The sequence below is a fragment of the Schistocerca serialis genome, chromosome 7 (assembly GCF_023864345.2).
Source record: "Schistocerca serialis cubense isolate TAMUIC-IGC-003099 chromosome 7, iqSchSeri2.2, whole genome shotgun sequence".
In the NCBI taxonomy this organism is placed as follows: Eukaryota; Metazoa; Arthropoda; class Insecta; order Orthoptera; family Acrididae; genus Schistocerca; species Schistocerca serialis.
In genome coordinates, this window is record NC_064644.1 from 487981879 (window position 1) to 488004490 (window position 22612).

At 42.3% G+C, this 22612-nt stretch overlaps 1 protein-coding gene across 3 annotated transcripts in view; it reads left to right on the plus strand.

The window, feature by feature from the left end:
* LOC126412783 (peptidyl-prolyl cis-trans isomerase FKBP4-like) overlaps window positions 1–22612 on the plus strand; it is a 143953-nt gene that overhangs the window by 31070 nt on the left and 90271 nt on the right. For all 3 annotated transcript variants that reach the window (XR_007575341.1, XM_050082553.1, XM_050082554.1), the window contains exon 3: window positions 14265–14407. Coding sequence is in view for 2 of the 3 variants with exons in the window: in XM_050082553.1 (XP_049938510.1) it covers window positions 14265–14407 (143 nt within the window). In the remaining variant the exon portion in view is untranslated. The remainder of the gene's footprint in view (window positions 1–14264; window positions 14408–22612) is intronic.

Sequence of the window (22612 nt, forward strand, 5' to 3'; positions counted from 1 at the left end):
CGAACATCATTCCAACCCGCACTGTCTTCTTGACATTTGACAAAGTTCAACTCCCATCCAAAATCAAAGCAGGCTATGAGATAATTTCCGTTCGCCCTTACGTCCCAAACCCTATGCATTTCTATCGGTGTCAGCGGTTCAATCACACCAGCCAGTCCTGTTCCAATCCGGCCAAATGTGTTACGTGTGGCAAGGATGCCCATGAGGGTGCTTGGCCACCTCCATCCCCTCGCTGCATCAACTGTATGGGTGACCACGCTGCTTCCTCTCGAGATTGCCCCATTTTTAAAGACGAAAAGCTCATCCAGGAAATCAGAGTGAAGGAAAAGGTGTCGACCTTTGCTGCTCGAAAATTATTCGCCAGTCAACAGCCCACCGTGCCTCAGACAGGAAGATACAGCACTGTCCTTGCTTCTCCTCGGCCAACAAAGGAGGCGGCCACGCAGACTTGCGACCTCACCCTTAGTGCCACGGTCGTCAGAACGGCCAGCGCAAAGATCGCCCGTTCAACCTCACCACTTTCGGCTGCCCACTCTACGGCTCACCCTTCATCGGGTTCTTCTAAATCTCTAGCCCAAAAGTCAGACACCAAGACTTTGAAAAAAGACCATACTCGTGAAGATTTTTTACATACCCCAACTTCACAACCATCAGTTCCTCCTTCATCTAAACATCATTCTTGCCAAGAAAGCTAATAAGAAACCCAGTTCCTCTCCTTCTCCGCCACGACGTGTCTCATCTACAGCACCACCTGGCGGAAATCGCCCTCGGCCGTCTTCTGTGTCGCGGAGGCGCACTGCTGGCGGCCGATCAACCGGCCAATCGCTGGTGGTAGGAGCTGCTCCTGAACAACCTATGGATCAGGATCTTCTGCCTTCGGCTGAATGCCATTCCATGCTGTCGGTTGCAAGCTCTGAGCAGTCGTTGAGTTGACGGCAACCTTGGTCACATTCTTCCATTTTCTGTTCACCCTATGTCCATTATCCACTGGAATATCCGCGGCATTCGAGTCAATCGGAATGAATTGTCGATCCTCTTACGATCCTACTCGCCGGTCATCTTCTGTCTTCAGGAAACAAAGCTGCGTCCCCATGACCGCTTTGTTCTCCCCCATTTTCAGTCCGTCCGATTTTTATCTCCCCTCTGTTGAAGGCACTCCAGCCCATGGAGGACTCATGATTCTTCTCCATGAAACTCTCCATTATCACCCAATCCATTTAAACACTTCCTTCCAAGCTGTATTTGTCCGTCTTTCCCTTTCTGGATATACCTTTTCTTTTTGTACTGTATACATTCCATCGTCCACACCAATGGCACGAGCTGATCTCCTTCATCTTCTTGGTCAGCTTCCACTCCCCTATTTGCTGGTTGGGGCCTTCAATGCCCACCACCCGCTTTGGGAATCTCAACATCCTTGTCCACGTGGCTCACTATTGCTAGACGTCTTCCACCAAGCGGATCTAGTCTGCCTCAACACTGGGGTCCCCACATTTTTGTCTGCCTCCACGGCAAATTTATCTCATTTGGCCCTTGCGGTCGCTACTGTTCCGCTAGCTCGGCACTTCGAATGGTTCGCCCTTGATGATACACACTCGAGTGACCACTTTCCATGTGTCCTTAGACTGCAGCCTCAACTGCCCTGTATGCACCCGCGACGCTGGAAGTTTGCCCAAGCCTTTGGACACTTTTTTTGTCTCTAGCGACATTCGTTGACCGTCACTTTCCTAGCGTCGACGATGAGGTCACACATATTACAGCGTTTTTCTTACAGCTGCGGAACGTTCAATACCACGGACCTCCGAATTGCCCCGGCGCCCCCCAGTTCCTTGGTGGAACGAGGCATGCCGTGACGCAATACGTGCTCTTCGCGTTTTCCGCCACCATCCTACTTTGGCCAACTGTGTCCGCTATAAGCAGTTCCGTGCGCGATGCCGTTGTATCATCCGTGATAGCAAGAAGGCAAGCTGGAAATTCTTTATCAGCTCATTTAACACCTTCACTCCCTCCTCGAAAGTTTGGAGTCAGATTCTACGGTTATCAGGCGCGCCTAGTTTTTCCCCAGTCTCTGGGCTCACTGTCGCGCGTGATAAGTTAGTGGACCCCGTCACAATTTCTAACTCCTTGGGTAAACACTTTGCTGAGATTTCGAGCTCTTCAAATTACCCGCCAGCGTTTCTCCCAAAGAAACGTGCAGCGGAAGTGCAACCTCTTGCTTTCTTCTCTCAAAATCGCGAAAGCTATAATACTGTATTGTCCATGCAGGAACTCCAACATGCACTCTATTCTTCTCGCTCCTCCGCCCCAGGACCGGATGGTATCCACATCCAAATGTTGCTGCATTTATCAACCCATAGTCTGCGTTACCTCCTTCGCATTTATAATCAAATTTGGACCGACAGTACTTTCCCCAGACGATGGCGGGAAGCTATCGTCGTTCCTGTTCCGAAACCTGGAAAGGACAAACATCTCCCCTCTAGCTATCGCCCCATTTCTCTCACGAGTAGTGTCTGTAAGGTTTTGGAGCGTATGGAGAATTGCCGTTTAGCTTGGTGGCTGGAGTCCCGCAGTCTTTTAACACCTGCCCAATGCGGTTTCCGAAAGCATCGTTCTGCAGCTGACCATCTTGTTTCTCTCTCCACTTATATCATGAACAATTCTCTCCGGAAACGCCAAACAGTAGCAATATTTTTTGATCTGGAGAGAGCATACGATACCTGTTGTTGTAGGACAGGCAACCTCCGCACACTGTTCTCTTGGGGCTTTCAAGGTCGGCTGCCCCTTCTTCTTCATGAATTTATGGCAGAGCGCACATATAGAGTGCGGGTGAACACTACTCTCTCCTGTACTTTCTCCCAAGAAAACGGGGTACCCCAGGGCTCTGTGCTAAGTGTTGTACTGTTTGCTATTGCCATAAATCCAATTATGTATTGTCTCCTTCCTGATGTCTCGGGCTCCCTCTTTGTGGACGATTTTGCGATCTACTACAGCTCTCAACGGACCAGCCTTCTTGAACGACGTCTTCAGGGATGTCTCGATCGCCTCTACTCTTGGAGCACCGGAACCGGCTTCCGTTTTTCTCCCAGTAAGACCGTTCGTGTTAATTTTTGGCGACGTAAGGAGTTTCTTCCACCCTCCTTACATCTAGGACCTGTCAACCTTCCATTTTCGGACGTCGCTAAATTCTTGGGTCTTATGTTTGACAGAAAACTGTGCTGGTCCTCCCACGTTTCCTATCTTTCGGCTCGCTGTCTGCGATCGCTCAACACCCTCCGTGTCCTGAATGGTACCTCCTGGGGAGCGGACCGAGTGGTCCTTCTCCGCCTCTAACGCACCTTAGTGCGCTCGAAATTGGACTATGGAAGCATAGTTTACTCCTCTGCTCAGCCGTCTATTCTTCGTCGTCTCGACTCTATCCACCACCGTGGATTACGTTTAGTGTCTGGAGCTTTTTACACCAGCCCTGTGGAAAGCCTTTATGCTGAGACTGCTGAACCTCCGCTGTCCAATCGGCGAGCAGTACTTCTGAGTCATTATGCTAGCCATCTGTCTTCCATGCCTGCTAATCCAGCCCATGACATTTTTTTCGACGCCTCCTTTGATGTAGGGTATGCAGGCCGCCCCTCCTCCCTACTACCTCCGGGAGTCTGCTTCCGTCAACTGCTCCATTCTCTTTCCTTCCGCTTTCCTAAAACCTTCTTGACAACTTGGTGTACAGCACCGCCTTGGCTCCGTCCCTGGATCTGCTTGCTCCGTGACCTTTGTCAATTTCCCAAGGATGGTACCCGTTCACTTGTTTATCGTCAGGCATTTGCTGCTCTATGTGCACAAATGAAGGAAGCCACATTTATTTACACCGACGGCTCGAAAACATCGTGAGGTGTAGGGAGTGCCTATATTGTTGGCGACACCCCAAATCATTTTCGGCTTCCCGACCAGTGTTCGGTTTACGAGGTGCGGCTAGAAAAAAACCGGACTGATGCTGGAAAAAACATTTAGTTACAATTATTTACAATTTCATGTTATCTCCTTCAATGTACTCTCCTCCTCGGTCTCTACACCGCTCCATACGAATTTTCCACTGTTCATAGCAATGCTGTAGATCATTTTCAGTAAGTCCATACATTACTTCCATCGCTTTTTCTTTTACTGCTTCAACAGTCTCAAATCTAGTTCCTTTCAAAGCTGACTGGACTTTAGGGAAAAGAAAAAAGTCACAGGGGGCCAAATCAGGTGAGTAGGGTGGATGATCTAAGATGGGAATGTTGTGTTTTGCCAAAAACGTCTTCACTGACAACGCACTGTGTGCTGGGGCATTGTCTTGGTGAAGGATCCATGACTCTTTTTCTCCACAAATCGTTCCATTTTCTCCGTACTCGCTCACGTAGGGTAGCCAGGACGCTAATGTAGTAATGCTGATTCACTGTTTGTCCCTCTGGTACCCAATCAATGTGCACAATCCCTTTGATATCAAAAAAAAACAATCATCATTGCCTTGAATTTCGATTTTGACATTCGTGCTTTTTTTTGTCGTGGAGAACCAGGAGTTTTCCAATGCATCGATTGGCGTTTAGTTTCGGGATCGTAAGTAAAAAACCACGATTCATCGCAAGTAATAACATTTTCTAAGAAGGTGGGATCACTTTCAATATTTCGCAGGATGTCAGAACAAATCATTCTTCGGCGTTCCTTCTGTTCAATTGTGAGACACTTTGGAACCATTTTTGAACACACTTTGTTCATGTTGAAACTTTCATAAAGAATCTGCCTAACACTTTCCTTGTCAACTCCTGTTAACTCAGACACTGCTCTGATTGTTAAACGGCGATCTTGTCGAACAAGTTTACCGATTTTTTCAATGTTTGCATCAGTTTTTGCTGACAATGGTCTGCCAGTGCGAGTGTCATCACTGGTGTCTTCGCGGCCATCTTAAAATCGTTTAAACCACTCAAACACTTGTGTTCGCGATAAACAATCATCGCCGTACACTTGTTGTAATATTACAAACGTTTCACTTGCAGATTTTCCTAGTTTGAAACAAAATTTGATGTTAACACGCTGTTCTTTCTGTACACTCAACATTTTCCGACGCACAGACAAAACGTCAACTACTTAAAACAGACGCCACGGGCAGACTGAGTGCAGGATGCAGATGAAACTCGAGCAGTAGGCGGAGCGAGAGTCACGTGACAGGCCACTCGACTTTCAGCCTTATTGCATTCGTTTTATTGTTTCACCAGTATTAGTCCGGTTTTTTTCTAGCCACACCTCGTATACTGCGGAGCTTTACGCTGTTCTCCAGGCTGTCCACTACATCCGCCGCCATCAGCGGATACATTATGTTATCTGCTCAGATTCTCTCAGCTCTCTCCTCAGTCTCCAAGCTCTTTACCCTGTGCACCCTCTGGTCCACTGGATTCAGGACTGTCTGCGCTTGCTCCACCTGGGGGGCGTCTCGGTGGCGTTCCTCTGGCTCACGGGACACGTTGGTATCTGTGGAAATGAGGCGGCCGATATTGCGGCCAAGGCTGCAGTCTCTCTTCTTCGGCCAGCTATTCAATCGATTCCCTTCGCCGATCTACGGAGCGTTTTTATGTCGTCGTGTTGTTCTTTTATGGCACGCACATTGGTCGACACTTCCCCATAATAAATTACGGGACGTGAAAGCTCTTTCTTGTGCTTGGACCTCTTCCTCCCGAACCCGTCGTCGGGAGGAGGTAATTTTAACTAGACTCCGGATAGGGCACTGTCTTTTTAGCCATCGACATCTTTTAAGCAGCAATCCTCCCCCACTCTGTCCGCACTGCTCTCAGCTGTGGACGGTAAGACACCTTTTAATTGAGTGCCCCTATTTTACTCTGTTACGCGCCCGTCTACAGCTGTCGCCTGATATATCGTCAATTTTAGCAGATGACACGCGCTCGGCCGATCACGTTCTCGAGTTTATTAGTGCCAGTGAAACGACGTCAGTCATTTGAAGCTTTTTTTTTTTTTTGGGGACAACCAACCCCTTTCTGTAGTGGATTTTTAAGCCTTCCTTCTGCTTTTAGTTTCTCCAATTTTTTGAGTTTTATTCCCATTGCTGCTGGTTTCCATTTTCGGTTTGTACTGTTTCCTAAGTCACTGACCGGGCACTAATGACCATAGCAGTTTTGCGCCCCAAAAAAAAAAAAAAAAAAAAAAAAAAAAAAAAAAAAAAAGTGTGAACACTTGATCTGATGGTACAAGGTTTGGTGTGAATGACGCTGCAAGTGTGCAGGCCATTAGTTCTGCTTTCTCTTCCGCTGAGTATGCAGATCCGTCAGGCCCTTGAAGCGTTGGGGTGTATATTTTCTCCCTGGTGAAGTGTCGGGCTAGTTGCCACATGCCAGGTCGTGCGGTGTCCAGCCCTTCAAGTTTTTGGTTCCACTGTTGTGTTCTATGTGTTTGTATTTTATCGTGTATGATGCCCTGTAGCCTGTTAATGTGCCGTTTGAAGTACTGACGCCTGGTGTGCTGCCATTGTCTCCTGAGGCGATTCCTCATTGAGATTAGGCCCATGATTTCCTGGGGCAGGGCCACACTGTGTTGTGAGGTGCGATCAGGTATGGTGCCCGCCATTGCGTCCTGAACAGCATTAGTGAGGGTTTCTACTGTCTCGTCAATTTATGCTGTTTCATTAATTTCGTGTATGGGTGGGATGTGGCTTTAGAGCGTTTCCTTGAACAATGTCCAATTCGCACGCCTGTAGTCCAACATCTTGCATTGTTCCATGTGCTGCAGTGTTTCCTCAATGTATAGTATTACAGGTTGGTGGTTTGAGGGCAGATCGTTTTCAACGGCAACGTGGAGTGTCGATGTAATGCCCTTGATGAGGGCCATGTCTATCACGTCTGGCCTGTGTCCCCTCTGATAGGGAATGTGCGTCGGTTCAGTCGTACAGTTTTTTGCCGTTGGGATTTCGTATGCGTGAATTCCATTCTGGGTGTTTTGCGTTCAGATCTCCAGCGACTATTACTCGCGGTGAAATGTTGAGTAGTGTGCTGATATCGCGTGTTGAAATGCCTACAGGGCTTTTGTAAACCGATATCAGTGTGGTGTAGGCTCCGTTGAACTTGACTCTGACGGCCGTAGCCTCGATTTTTTTCCAGTTCAGGGAGCTCTAAGTTTGTGTGCTCAATGTCTTTGTGTATGACGATTGCAGTTCCACCTGCCACAGCGTCGCCCGGTCGGTCGGTACGATAGACGCAGTAGCCAGGAAAGTTTAATTGTTTGTGCGGTTTAAGCTTAGTCTCGCTCAATAGCGCAACAAGGATTCCCTTGCGCTCCATGAATGCGGCAAATTCTGCCCTTTTGTTGTGGATTGAGTCTGCATTCCAGAACAGGATCTGTGATAGTGTGTGCGGGTTTGCGTTATGGGCCGGGTGTGGTATATTATTCATGTAAGAGTGTGAAAGAGTGTTGTGATGGCAGTGTGTATGATAGCCCAGTATTGCCCGGGTTCGGCACTTATGAGCTGGGTGATGAGTGTAGTGACGGCCATCAGTACCTTGGTAAGGATTTGAACGGTCGTGTGTCGAGGGAATAGTGTTTCCAGTATTCCCCCAGGTGATGTGTTGGTGTTGGGTGTGGCAACCTGAGGTACTGTTGTGGGGTTAGCGGCCACTTGTCCGGGTATTGGTGTGTTGTTAGGAGTGGCATTTGTGTTTGTTTTGTGACAGAGGTTGTGGCGCCTGTGTTACTTCTGTGATGAGGGGGATGGTAGTGTGAGTTACAGTCTCTGTGTCTTGTTGACCGTTTTCCTGTGTGTTTTTGATCTGTTGTTGCTGGGTGGCCTGTTGTGGTGATTTCGTGTTCCCCGCCCTGTGTTTACGTGTACGTCTATTCCTCCTCTGGGCTTGGGGTTCTGGGGGTTCTTGTGTGTATGTGTTTTCCTGTATAGCGTACGTTTCTTCGCAGCACGCGATTTCAGGGAGTGGGGTCGTGTTGTTTGGGGGCATAGGTGTTGGTACCGATGCTTGTTGGCTTTCAGGTGTTGTCTGTGGCTGTTGTGTAGCTGTTGCAGCGGTTGTTTTGCGTGTGTGTGAAGGGCGCTGAGGTTCCACGGCCTGTGCCGTTCCGCCAGGGCGTGCAACCGTGCCAAACGTTACGCCGTTCCTTACTGGGTTCAGCGCTGGCATTGGGCGTGGTATTTCGTACTGTACCCTGCTCTTGTCTTACGTTTCAGCGCCTGTTTGTATGTACTGCACTGTCTGAAGTTTGCTGCATGGGGCCCACCGCAGTTGGCACAGCGTCGCTGGTTTGGCTGTGTTTGTGTGCAGATGTTGGTTCTGTGACTGCCAGCGCATCCACGGCAACGAGTTGCCAGGCCGCAGCGGAGGGCCAAGTGGCCGAACCGCTGGCAGTTGTTACATTGTTGGGGGACGTTGGGTGGTTCGTAAAGTTCTACACGTACGTCCATCAGCAGAAAGCTCTTTATCTGCAGGATGGTGCGGGAATCAGCCATGTTGGCTAACTCAACCATGTAGTGTGGTAGCGGTGCGTGTGTGCGGAACCCTGTCATCTGGGAGGCACTTTTACAGTCGAATCCCAGATAACAAAGCGCCGCCTGTACTGTCTCGTTGGGGGTACTGGGATCCACTCCGTTCATCACGTTCTGCTGGGTTCTCACATCCAGCGTTCTGTACGTGTAGTGTTCTATCTTCGAGGAAGGTCAGAAGATCTTTATATTCATTGTCTGTGGCAACGTACAGTGAGGCCCTATCCCCCGAGTACTTTGCATGTAGTGTACTGTTTATGTGCCTTTCCATGAATGCAGTGTTAAGGGCACTAAGGTTCCCATAGTTTTGTATAACGACTGGGGGGGAAACCAGTCTTGTGTTGTGTGGGCACCGCTGTGGCTTTGTGTGCTTTGTTGTTTTTCACCACAGCTGTGTTTGTGTTCTGTTTTGTGTTAATATTGTTGCTAGCCTGAGATGAGTTAGTAGGTGCAGGCAACAGCGCCTTTCAGTTGCCTAGCAAGTTTGGTTGCTCGCTTATTTGTGTTGGTGTTTTTCTGGGTCTGCGTTTTGGGCCCTCCATCTGCCAGGGCTCTGTGTAGTGGTTTTGTGTCCACTTCCGCTGCCGCTGCCTCGATCTCTTGAGGCTGCGGCGTCGGTGGGACAATGGTACATGACTGTCCAGTGGGACAATGGTACATGACTGTCCAGTGACAGGGGAGTGTAAGGTTATGTTAAGTGTTGCTGTTTTGGTGGGTGAGACGTCCGCCCCGAATAGTCCAGTGATTAGCCGGCACGACTCAAGCTGCTTTTGCGCTTTCGCGCCAAGCTGTCGAGCGTCGCCAGCCACTCCCTTGCCTTCGGTTGCGGGCGGGGCGCGAGTTTCGGCGGGTGCAGTCGATCCTCGCGCCTCGTGTGTTGCAGTCTCACTGCGGGTAACAGCAGGAGAAGTGCTAGCAGCGTCCGCCATCTCGCACTTAGGATTATTTATTAGGTGGAAGGGGGGAAACGACAATTTTGCTTTTCTCAATAGGCGAGAGAAGTGTCTCTTGTTCCCTATTGAAGTGGGTGTTCCCTACATTTTGCTAACATGCGCTGTTGGTGCAAGCGCGGCACCTAAAGGAGGTGCGGAAGAAGAGTGGCCTGCAGCACGCGGGCGCGGTCCCGTGAAGGAGCCCTGGTACTGCCTCAGAGTCCCTAAAAGAACATGAGAATGCTCACAGGCATTCAACCAACGGAACTGAATGCTCTTCTTCCATTTAGATTAATAATTTGTTTTACCCCCCCCCCCCCCCCCCCCCAACAAAAAAAAAAAAAAAAAAAAAAAAAAAAAAAAAAAAAAAAAAAAAAAAAATTGCAACTAGTGTCGGTTTTGGAGATATGGGAGTCAGCGGCCAAAATGTTGCAATCATTGGGCTGAATCCCGTCTATGGTGAGCAAGTGTCCAAGGTATTCCACTGGCTCCTGAAAAAATTGGTATTTGTGTAGGCAGCACCTGAGCCCTCCATCATGCAACATAGTAGAGTGGGTGCAGAGGTTGTGCAGGTGGTCTTGGTGCGTAACACCCTTAACTAGTAACTCATCTAAGTTGCTGGTACCAGTGGGAATGGACGTGGTTAACTGTTTCAAGTAACTCTACAAAATTGCCAGAGCAGAAGAGATTCCAAAGGTCAGACATTTGTATTTGTACAAGCCTAATGCTGTACTGATGATAATGTGTTGCGATTCTTCATCCCGTGGCATCTGTAAATAAACATTGGCAAGGTCTCTTGGAAAAATATGCACTGCTGACAAGGTTTGTGAGGAAGTCCTCTGGATGAGATATAGGATAGCTCTTCTGCTGCTAGCTTTATAGTGTAGCCACTGGTGCCGATAGGCTGGTTCGTGGGGCTTGGCCCGCTCCTAGCACTGAGGTGGTGACAGGAGTGCTGCCTAGCGGCTGTCTTGTAGGTTCTGGTGGCCTTTCGAACTCGTCAGGCCGGGATACCAGATGCCGGACATTATAATCATTATGCATTTTGGAGAAGTATATCACCATTATCATGCAAATTTTACACTAATTAATAAGGCTTGATAAATTGTAGGTGTGACCTTTTGGTTTACCTGTGGCTCTGTTTTTCAGTGAACAGTCACTTTTTGCAGTTGTAATTACAGTATGTATTATAGGCTGAACTGAGCGATGATGACCTATTCAGAGCTAAGTCATTCAATTGTTGGAGGTTTTTCTCACGGCTGGAATAAGTGTTATTGTCCATAGTTTGGTCACTTATAGCACTAATTATCAACATACGGGATCCATAGTTCCAAAGCCAAGGGGTGTATGTAATGGTTTTCAAATTACAATATGTGTGCATAGAAAGTGCCATGCTTAGATGCAGTGATGCAGTAACATGCTATTAAAGACATGTGCTTTTTTGTACGGTGTGATCTATTAAAATAGAAATATTATGCCAGTGTATAAACCTGTTTAACTTTTAAGATTCACATTATAAACATGTTATCTGTCCTTCTTTGCAGTCAGAATTAAGCTATTTTCAATGCTAAGTAGCGTGAAACTCATAGTTGCACACATTGCATAATACATACAGAAATCAGAACAAAAACATTGTTTATTGCAGGCATGCAAATGGTCCTCGCAGATATTCGCATCACAAGCCATACCATTTTCCATTCCTATTGAACATTTCACTATAACATATTCGGGCCGTGCCAGTCAATATGTACATGAATCAGATTTGTACGAAATTACATGAAAACATGTAGTGCAACAGATATTTAGATTTGTAGGTTCATGCTTTTTCCAGGTGCAAGTGCATTTAAAACTGTGCTGCTGTTGGCTACTTGGCACTATTGCACCACAATTAAAAAGAGGGTAAAGGCTCTACCTATATTACCAAATTACTGAAATGGTTCACAATCCCAGTTGCAGATTGCCTATATAACAGCTTCCAGGGCAACTGAAATTGGATTTCCAATATTTCATATAGTTATTGGCCAATTTAAAATGTAGTAATGTACTCATTAAAAGGTATAATCTAGCGTTACACATCTAACATGGTACAACAGGTGTTAAAAGTTAGAAAATATATATTTATCTTGAGATAATGTAACTCATGCTGCACAAATTACCCAGACTATACTCCTCCGATGTTTGAAAATTAGAGCACTTTCTGACTTCCAATTCCAGCAGTTGTTTAAATATAATTTTGAACCTTTCCTAAACTTTTTCATTAGTCTGTGGATGAGTAATCCAAAGCTAATAAAACCAATGCATTGAGTGTTTCGCATGGTTGTCAAATATTGAACAAATTAACTCATTTGTAAAGTATCGAACATTTGAAACTACTCATATAGAAAGGAGTTTGATTTTTTAATGAACTGTGAGTAGGGTGTGGGTGGATGGGGTTACTGGTATAATGTGATTACTGATGCTTTGTGAATCTCTTAAGAGAAAATGTGGGAATGTACAAAGAAGGTAGTCTTCAAAAATGTATCCTATTGTTTCATTCAGACCATATTTGTGGAGAGTCTTCAAGGCAGATCATATAATTTTTTTTTTTTTTTTTTTTTTCCGTATATGTACCTTCTTGGAAGGTGGAATGATGACAGTTATTCTGCAGTACATGTGAAATGGGTGGTGGTGGTACTGGTAGTGGTGATGTTGTTGTAGGTGTAGGTGATGTATCTCTGTTGTTTGCCAGAGAATTAAACATTTAGACTGTAAAGCTTTCTGCTCACTATTATATAGATACTTTACATTAGGATACAGCTAATAGTTCTCATGGTTGTGCAAACAGGAATTTTAGTAATTGTGCTTTTTGCACTCTCAAGATCCCCAGTGATTGTTTAGAAAACAGAGCAACACTATAGCTATTCATTTTTGTATGTTTCTAAAGTAAACTGGTAGCTGAATAATACTATAACAGTGTGCTTTCTACCTACTTCATTTAATTGTAGAGTAAATGCTGTCACTTTAGGAAAGAGCTGTCATGGTAAGTTTTCACAACTGTCCAGATAGTGATAGCGTCATAGCAGTCACACACAAATTTGAAAGTTAAAGTTCAGAGGTAAGCTAATTGCCTTCCCATTCAAAATAGTGGTTTGTTAGGAAATTGTCTTATGAGGTGGTCGGGTAGGAATCATGGTGTTATGCGAAGGTTATATGTAAGTCCATGGTATTTATATCTTTTCGCTGCTCACTGTAAGCTACTCACTACCTGAAACAAATCATGGAGCTCAGTTTTTATTGTTTAACTTAATTGACAGGTATACAAGGTGTGTGAGAAAAGTAATGATACTGACAACACTGTGAGTGGTCTGGCAATGCTGGGCTTCTACTTGGATAGACCAATGTGTTCATTCCCTCCAGTTGTTCAGTCAGAGTTTCAGCTCCATACCGGTGTCGTGTGACTTTTGAGAGCCATCAGTGAAGTTAGGTTTTTGTTGTGTGTTATGGATATAGACCAGCAGTATTTAGAGCATCGTTATCAAGTTTTGTGTTAAACTTGTGGAATCTGTGAGTGCGAACTTCTTCAAAAAGTTGAAATGGGCATATGGGGGACTTTATTTAACAAGAGCACAAGTTTTTTGCTGGCGCAAATCATTTTTTGGAAGGCCAAGAGACATTGAAGATGTTGAAGCTTGCTCTGGGAGACCTCCCAACTTCAGAAACCGATGAAAACGTCGAATGTGTGCCTGCTCTTGTGAGATCATATCAACATTTAACAGTAAGGATGATGGGTGACATGTTAAACTTAAACACCCTCACTGTACATCACATTTTGACTGAAGATTTGCACATGCAAAAGGTTTATGCCAAAATGAAGCCAAAAAAACCTTACAACTGCTGAGCAGAAGTGCAGTCGAAGAAATTTGTGTGTTGGTCTTTTTGAGGGGATTGCCACTGACCACAAATGTTTGGGTTGTGTGATCACAAGTTAGGAATCCTGTATTTTTGTGGATGATGCTGAAAAAAAGCAGCGAAGTGAGAGTGGCTTACCAAGACATCTCATTGGCAGAAAAAGTTTGAATGAACAAATCAAAGAGCAAAACAGTGCTGATTTGCTTTTTTGACAGTAGAGGGTATCATGCATAAAGAATTTGTAATTCCAGGACAAACTGTCAACCAAATGTTCTGCAAAGATATCCTTCAGAAGTTCAGGAAAAGAGTGAATCAATGAGACCAGACAAATGGATGCCGCACCGTAGCACCCCATGTCACATGGCCACTTCCATCACAGGATTTTTGACCTCACTCCTGTTGTTCCAAGACCCTTCTATTCACCTATGCTGAGTCCTTTTGATTTTTTATTTTCTTGAAATTGAAAAATGTCTTAAAAGTACCTCACTTTTAGAGTCAGGAGAGCATTCAGAGGAATGTGACCGACATGTTAAAGGTCCTACCAGTTGAAACGATTCAGTTCTGCTACCAGGACTGGAACAACTAATCTGCTGATGTGTAGCTGCCAAAGGGAACTACTTTGAAAAAGACAATATCGTTGTTTGAAAAAAATAAAAGCTTTATTAGATAAAAAAATCTGTCTCATTACTTTTCTCACAAACCTCGTATACTTTTTCCTCCCATACTGTTGATTTTCTTTTGCTAGTAATTTCAGAATGTAAAGTTAAGTCTTGTATTTTTAAGTTAAGACTAATCTCATTGTATTATCTGAAACACTGTAAGTCATCAACATAAAAAGAGGAGTTGTCATTGACTAATATTTCTTATTGCATGATAAGTTGGCTGTAAGTCGCACAACAAAAAGCAACTCATAAAAAATATACTTACAGGAACTGTCATACAAGCATGGGACATTGGTGTTGCAACTATGAAGAAAGGTGAAGTAGCTGTTCTGACATGCAAGTCTGAATACGCCTATGGAAAATCAGGAAGCCCACCAAAAATCCCACCAGATGCAACACTTGTGTTTGAGGTATGTTTCTTGTTATTTGCCCATACAGTGCACACTTTCACAGCTGGTATTTGCATATAGTGACTTTCTGTTGCGTTGTGATTAGTCAGTGCTCCAAGGTATAAGTGTTTGCCTGGCATGTAGTCTTCCAATGTTGGAGACATAATCAGAGGCTGTCAGGTTTCTGAAAGTAATCAGAGGCTGTTAGGATTCTGGAAGTAGTTAAAAGCTCAGTAAGCCAAACTGTTTGTGTCCATGCAGCGGGTGATATATAATGTTATCAGATTATGGAGCCACCCCAGCATGTTTTATGGAGATTATAGAAGAGAAGAGTTGATGCTAATTTGCTTTATTTAGCACTAGCACCGACAACTGGTCTGTCAGTCCCCTCCCTTTTCTATTGAAGTTGTTTTTGAGCTTCCGAATTTCTGTGGCCTCTCTGTATATCATGCCGTAGTAATGGTTGAATTTTAATGAAAGCATAGGAACGAGGAAATGAATTTGGTCCCAGTGCACAATCTGTTACTGTCACTATATACTTGTAGCTCAGATGGCAAATGCTCTTGTATTTTTTAAGGCAGGTTTATCTACTCCTAAACCTAAAGGATTTTCATTTTATGATAAAATTACCATAATGTTTAAGATTGTCAGTTTTTATTCATAAATGGCCGTATGAGAGTGGCCAAATGTCAGCAGTTCCATAGGCCAGTCAGTCAATAAACTCTAACATTAGGTCTTAATGGAATGCAGGTTCATGAATTTTTGATAAACCAAAAAAATATTGGTGGCAACGCTTTTGATTTGATGAAATTTTTCTTGACAATTGGAGAAATCAAAGAGGCTTTTAGTAGATTATTCGTTGCCCTAAGGACAGGAGTTATGGGATGTCACTTAAGCCCTCTGTATCTTCCTAGTTCTAGTACATCCAGACTTTCTTTGAGTAGTTGCCTTTCTTCATTATCCCTGTAGCATTCCCTGTATATGCTCGAAGAATTAGAAAGTCTTTATCAGAATTTAAATCTTGGAGAGCTTTCACCTCATCTTTCATTAAGTTACTACTAGGTGGTTTGGTCCTAAGAAATATCCTGGTTGATCTGTGTGTGTTTTATTGAATTCAAGTGATGTGGGCAGCTTCAGTATTGTATCACTGTTTACTATTGCTATGCCTGATGAGGTCACATCACAGTTGGAAAGTATTTTCACAAAGGATATGGCGAATCTCGTTAAACATTCTCACATCAACATACTTGCAAGGGGAGAACAAATTCTATGAGCAAACTGATGATGTGGCTATAGAGAACCCACTCATTTTAGTTGTGGCGAATATTTGTACGGAAAAATTTGAAGAAGCTGCGCTTGGAAGGGTGAAGAAGAAATCCTTATTTTCATTTCAGTACATTGATGATACTTTCATTATATACCATGAATCCAAAAAGATTACAGAGTAAATTAGTAAGAAATAGGCGAAAGTTTGAATTGGTGGTTTTAATGCTTTAGGTGTTCTACATAGTCTCTTCGCACTTCAGTACAACACAGAATGTTGATACAACCATTTAGAGCTATCGGAAAAGTCCTTTGGGATGTTGTTGAATTCGCACATCGCATTCACACCTCCTTCAGACATGGCGAACCATCAGAGACCTGTTCTCCATTTTGTTGTTTTGTTGTAGGTTTGTGTTGATTACACAGTCTCGTCACTTGTGATGATTTTTCCAGAAAGGAATTGTCTGCATTTTTAATTTCAGTCAAGTCTTTGTCATTGTTTTTGAGTGGGTTGTCAAAGTGTGCAGGACAAACTTTGCACACGCTTTTCTCTTCTTCGAAACATTCTGGAAAATGTCTTGAATACCTTGAAGTGTCACACATGCTAGCGCACAGCTAGTAACAGATTGCATCAGATTTTAGTCAATTAGTATTCGTTTTAACTCCACATAAAAATACAAACAAACTTATTCAGCCTTGACTTAGTGTCCTGGCTGGACTTAAACACAAATTAGTGTTTGATGATGATCTCATAGTCTCTGTCCATGAAAACGCTTCAAAGATTATAAGTTCCACAAAAGGAATCACAATGTTGGGAGTCTCTGAACCAGTTTACAATAGGGATAATAATCGGTTACCCCTGGATGCTAGGCAGCAAATATGACAAAGTTTAAGTCCTGTTGGTAGTATGGTGATGGCTGAGTCCACCAGAGGCAAAGTCAGAAGTTCCCTGGATGATGACTGCCTGCTCTTGGTGACTGCAGTGCAGTATCCTCCATATATGGCTCCTGCTGGAAGCATGTTTTGTAGATTCTGGTAATTGTTCTGCTTCGGAATTACTTGTAGTGGCTCAGCAGACTTAGCTGCCTGAGTGTGGCCTGGCACCGTCCTAAATATGAGCCCGATGGAGTGATATCTGCTAGATGCTTGGATGGTGCGTTATTCGCAGAGGCAAAGTAGTGCTTCTGCTTGTGGTGCGGGATGTACAAGTCACCGGTATCAAGGCTGACACACCTTGTGGTGAAGCTAGTGCTACACATTCCCATATGCTGGCTGGAGCTCCACTTCAAAACAGACTGGCATATTTTGGACCCTGTACAACTTGGTTTGGTTGATACTTTATGCTTGCTGTACTGTTGCTGTTTCTGTATGCCAAGACAGTGTCTCCTGCAGAGCCAGAACAGGGCAATGTGTAAAGTGTGCCTGTATTGCTGTGGTTCCAGGCGAAGGCCTTGGATACGTCGCCCTTGATTTGGAGACGACATCTCATTGTGATTTGTGACACAACAGTGTCAACACATAACAGTCCCACGTCCACTACATAACACTGTCTGCTCACAACTGACTGGTTGAATGACACCTGTTGTTAAAGATGTCAGCATTATTTATATGCCAAGAACATGGTACTTCTTGGACAGAGAGGGTATAGCCTCGTGGAGAAAAAGAACATGGAGAATTTCTAAATTTTCTAAATATATAATTCACTGTGGAAAAAGAGAAAGGAGATCAAATTTACTTATGGCTGTACAGATACTTAGAGAACCCGATGGAACTTAAGAAACCTTCACAGAAATTCCAGTCACCATCTAAAGCATAAAAGAGAAGTTATCAAAACAACAAGCTAAAAGAATCTGAACAACAGTGCTTGAAGGACAAGGTCATTCATTGAAGAACTGCCTTCAAAACAAAAGGCTATTCTTACAAAGAAATAAATACGGCATTATCCCCTGAAAGATCAGGAGCTTAAAGTGAAAGAGAACCACTTGAACGCAAAGTCCTTGTGCAGCATCCTGAAGCAAACAGGTTTAGTTCTCTGCAAAATCCACTATGATGATGCATGTAGTATCAGGGAGAGTTTCTTTGCTTGATTTGAAGTAGTGACTCTGAGATTTTGATACATAATGATGTTAAGTTTTGAAGTTTTTGCATGAGATACTCAACAAATTCATCGGTTGTCTTCATTAATGTCTCCAGTGTAGGACAATCAGTTTGCATCCATTGTTTGAATACAACATTTGTACAATCTTGTGAGGACTCCAGCTCCATTAAAAAATTGCACAGTTCATATTTGTCAGGACACTGAGAACAGCGATGCAGCGTGCACTCCTCATTTTGCAGATTGCACACAGGTTTCTGTAGAAGTTCAGTGTACGGTTCTTTCACATGTGCAGCATGCATCAACAGTTTTACGTTTTGGTGATACTTGCATACACATACGTTATGCATTCTAGGACTGTTTACAGTAACACATTCTTTTGGCCTAAGTTCGCAAAATTTAGTAAACCCAATATTATCTTCAGGGTATTTTTCTCTGAAAGCTAAGTATACATCTTTCAGATTATGTAAAATTAGTCTTTTTGTCTCATACACTCTTTTGCCTTTTCTGAAGGGACAGACAATCTCTTTTATTTGCAGAAATGCGACTTATATAATCTTCACAGTAATAATTCTGGACATGTTTTTCCACATCCTCACCTATTCTGTTTCCCACTTTATAACTCCCTTTTGACAAAATACAATCTTCTTTTAACAATACCCTCGATTTCTTTACCATGTATTAGGTAGTGTTAAAAAAATGGATTTTTTTTTCTTTATCTATGAAGCTGGTGCTAAGGTAAGTATTTGTAGTTTTTCTTTAATAGAACTTCTGCTGAATTTCTCTTTAAGTTTTTGCATTAAAATATTACAGTCTGTACATTCAGCACTGCCAGTTTCTTCAGACACATTTTTCACTGGAACATGTAGCACTTCTTATGCTGTTTGCTGGAATTTTAAAGCTAAGCGACGAGACTTGGATTGAATGTATTAGAGATGCCTGTCTGGTTCTCTCTTGGTAATCTTAAATTGTGAAATTTCAAGTAATTCACAACTTTCATTAAGTTTTTGAATAGCTGTAGATGGATCTGGTGTATATTCTTGTCTTGAACTTCACATTCATCCATCCCTGGAAGGTTATCCCTGTAGGAGATAAAATGTCCTTACAGTATGTTATGCACAGCTTGGTACCTGGGATAAGTCCAAGGGTTTTATATTTCCTTGCCATGGTTAAAGAATTAGGTTTCAAAGATCACTTAGCAGTCGTTTTACTGTGTTTCTTAAAAGGGTCAGAGCAAATTCTTTGTCTGTATTCAAATTATCCTAAATAGAGCGTTTTGTGAGAAGAGCAAACACTCTCAATATTTTCACAGGTGCTTTTTAGCTTCAGTAATTCAATATCTGCGCGATTCAGGCTTGACATATCTATTAAATCAAGCTCTTCACTGCCCCTACTTTTCTTCTGACACACAAGCGCGATTCAGGCTTGACATATCTATTAAATCAAGCTCTTCACTGCCTCTACTTTTCTTCTGACACACAACTGCCGACACAAAACCTAAAGAACATTTGTTTTCCATTGTGATTTTTAATCAACTATATATGTTCCAGAAAAGAACTGGATGGTTTGAAACTTTTTCTTGTTCTCTAATTATTCAAGACTGTACTAGAAGAATCTGTAAGGGGGAAATGAGAAAGAGTTTATAGACCACTTTATTAAGTGATCTCTAATATTCACATTAAGGAACAACTTTGTATTATAGTCGGATCCCTCGATATGTAAAACCCCAATATGATAATGTAAAACCCCCAATATGATAATCTAAAACCCCTCAACTTGATAGTGTGACGTATTTTATGGCAGTCAATCAGATGCTATTATACATAAAACCTCCGCGTGTGGAATTGAATTATGTTTATTATAATTTGTTTTATTTATTTTATTTGAATTATTGTCTATAAGTAATAAATTTTACATAAATAAAGAAAATATTTTTTTTAAATTCTGTGAAAATATGTAAGACACTTATAACTGTAAAAATGTACTATTGATAAAGTCTTAACGGCCTTTAAAATGAAATACCTAAAAATTAACTTTCAACTGTCAGTAACAAAATCAATGACAAAATAATTAATAATTATTTATTGATTACTTGGTTATATATTGTTAAAATTGAGTGGATTAATAATTGGTTTGAAGTTAATATATATTTCAAGTGTGTGTGTGTGTGTGTGTGTGTGTGTGTGTGTAATGAATTATAAATTTATAGTGAATAAATAATAAAATAAAAAGTAATAACTAATAAAAAAAACCTTCATTGTGGTGTTATAAATATCACTAAATTTTAATGCAATGTATTTTTAAATGAATTATCATTGATCATAATATAATTTTGTATGAAACAAAATTATTTATTATTAATAAATAATAATAATAATAATAATAATAATAATAATAATAATACATGAATATATCATTATTTCTAATGATAATTGATATAAAAAAACACACGGAAAAATGACATTAAATAAAATACGTAATCTTTTTTGACTCATTATAATATTTGATAAATAAAATTCACTAAAACATCCGATAACGAGTCACAATTAAACAAAGCATCTACTACAACAACCGTTTGTAGGTTATAATATGATTGGGTGGTCTAGCGTCGCTTCATAAAAATTATACATCAGAGAGCACTGTAATACGCTGAAAAATTGCAACCCTTGCACTTATCGAAGTTACATTAAGTCTCCCGGGTTATATGTTACTGCGCAACTATGCATGGATTAGATGAATTCTTTCTCTTTTTAATTTCAATCGTTCCTTTTCACTATCTCATATTGAGGGGCTCTATTTCCCGAACGTTATTATATTGAGGGGTTCGGCTGTACTTTCAAATAACTTATCAGACAGAATGGCTGCTTATGTAAGAAGCACAAAATCAAGACAAAAAAGTCCTCCAGATGTATGAAGTGCACAGAGACAAAAAACATAACGCACACAGCCTGTGTTGCATGTGTGTGTTGCTACTGGACTGAATTTTTCATTGTTGTTTCATGTATTGTTGATTAGCTATTTGAAGCAATTAATTATTACAGCATTATTGAAAAAGTGTAAGATCTAACAAGAGAGGACAAATACCCTTCTGATCTTTTGAAAAGTATGTCAGTAGAAATTATTTGAAACAAAAATTCTGATGGTGAAACTTGTGATTCGGCTGGGGAAAAATTGCATTAATTACAAATTTTCAAATATTTGTTGCTTAGATACAGCACTTTAATAATTTTTGTGTTATAGCTCTATTCTTTTACTTTCGAATGACACCAAATTGTATAAAATTGATTCATAAATAAAAAAAGTTATAGTGGTTACAAACTTACAAGGCACTTTGTTTCTCAATGCCAGTTGGTAGAAGGGGCCCACATTTCAAAATGGTCTCCTAATTACAATTTTGGTCAAAAAAATCCAGAATAAATATTTTAACCATAACTCTTTATGTACATATTCTTACACCAAATTTTCAGAAAAATCTGTGACACAAGGGCAATGGCCACTGGGTGATTTCACATGAAATTAACCGCATGTGTTCAGATCCAGAAAATATGTTGGCCAATCGAGGCATATGCCAGTGGCCTCTGGGCATCCCAGAGGCAGAATGAGGTCCCCAAAGTGCTCCCCCAGGACATCAAACACCATCCTGCTTCGATGAGTTCGAGCTTTGTCTTGCATGAACCACATCTTGTCGAAGTCAGGGTCACTTTCGATAACAGGGATGAAATCATCTTCCAAAACCTTCACGTACTGTTCGGTAGTCACCATGCCATCGAGGAATATTGCACCCATTGTTCTGTGTCTGGAAATTGCACACTACACAGCCACTCACTCATTGAGGGTGACGAAACTACTCGGTCCATGAAATGTGCAAATTTTGATTAATGATGAACCCATTCAAATGAAAGTGGGCTTCATCGCTAAACCAAACTGTATTCACATCAAAGTCCTGTTCATCAACTCTGTGTACAATAGTGTTGGCGGAACACAAGTGCTGTTCCGTGGCCCTGGGGCTTCATGGCTGATTGGTTTGAATTTTTTATGGGAAGCGATGCACATCTTGAACAAACATTTGTCGCAGTGTCTTCTGGTTGATCCCGGTCTGTTGTGCTGCTCGTCTGAGCGATTTCCTGGGATTGGTTTGAAACACAGCGCATGTCTGCATGATGTTTTCAGGCATTTTCACCCTTTTTGGATGACTGACATTGCCGAAACTGTCATAACGAACAAGAGGTTTGTGCTCACTGAGGTTGAAATGCTGGTGAAAGAAGCCACTGCAAATGTTACACTAGAGGAATGATCTTGAATTGTCGGCCCTCCCAAGAAGGTAATTGAGGAGACATTGATTCATGGAGGACCATGATGAGTTTTAAGGAATACATAACTTCTCTTGTTGCCATGTTGAAAGCAGTGTCTTTGTCAAGTATAGAAATATTTGTCTCAGTAACATTCTAATGCAGTCAAAATTGTGACAGAATGCCGATATAGTGTATTATGACTAACAACTTGGTGCAAGACAGGTCGACAGTTTATGAAACAGCTCATTTTCAGCATAAAAGTAAACTTATAACTTCTTCACTTGTATTGTTACAAAACCTACAGCAGTTTTCATTTCACCATCTTTTGATGGCCATCAACAATTACATTATTTTATTGGAAAAATCTGTAGTCGCTTGATTATCGTGGCAGATGCGGAAGTTTTGCATATTAATCGTATGGCAAAACACACTCATCTCTGTCTGCTGTCCCTTGCCAAAATCTTGTTTCTATATCTACCATTTATGAGATACGAGGAATTTATGAATATTTCATTCTAGTTTTTTCGCTGATGGGCAAGTTTGACAGAGCACTTTACATACATTCCATTTTCTCAA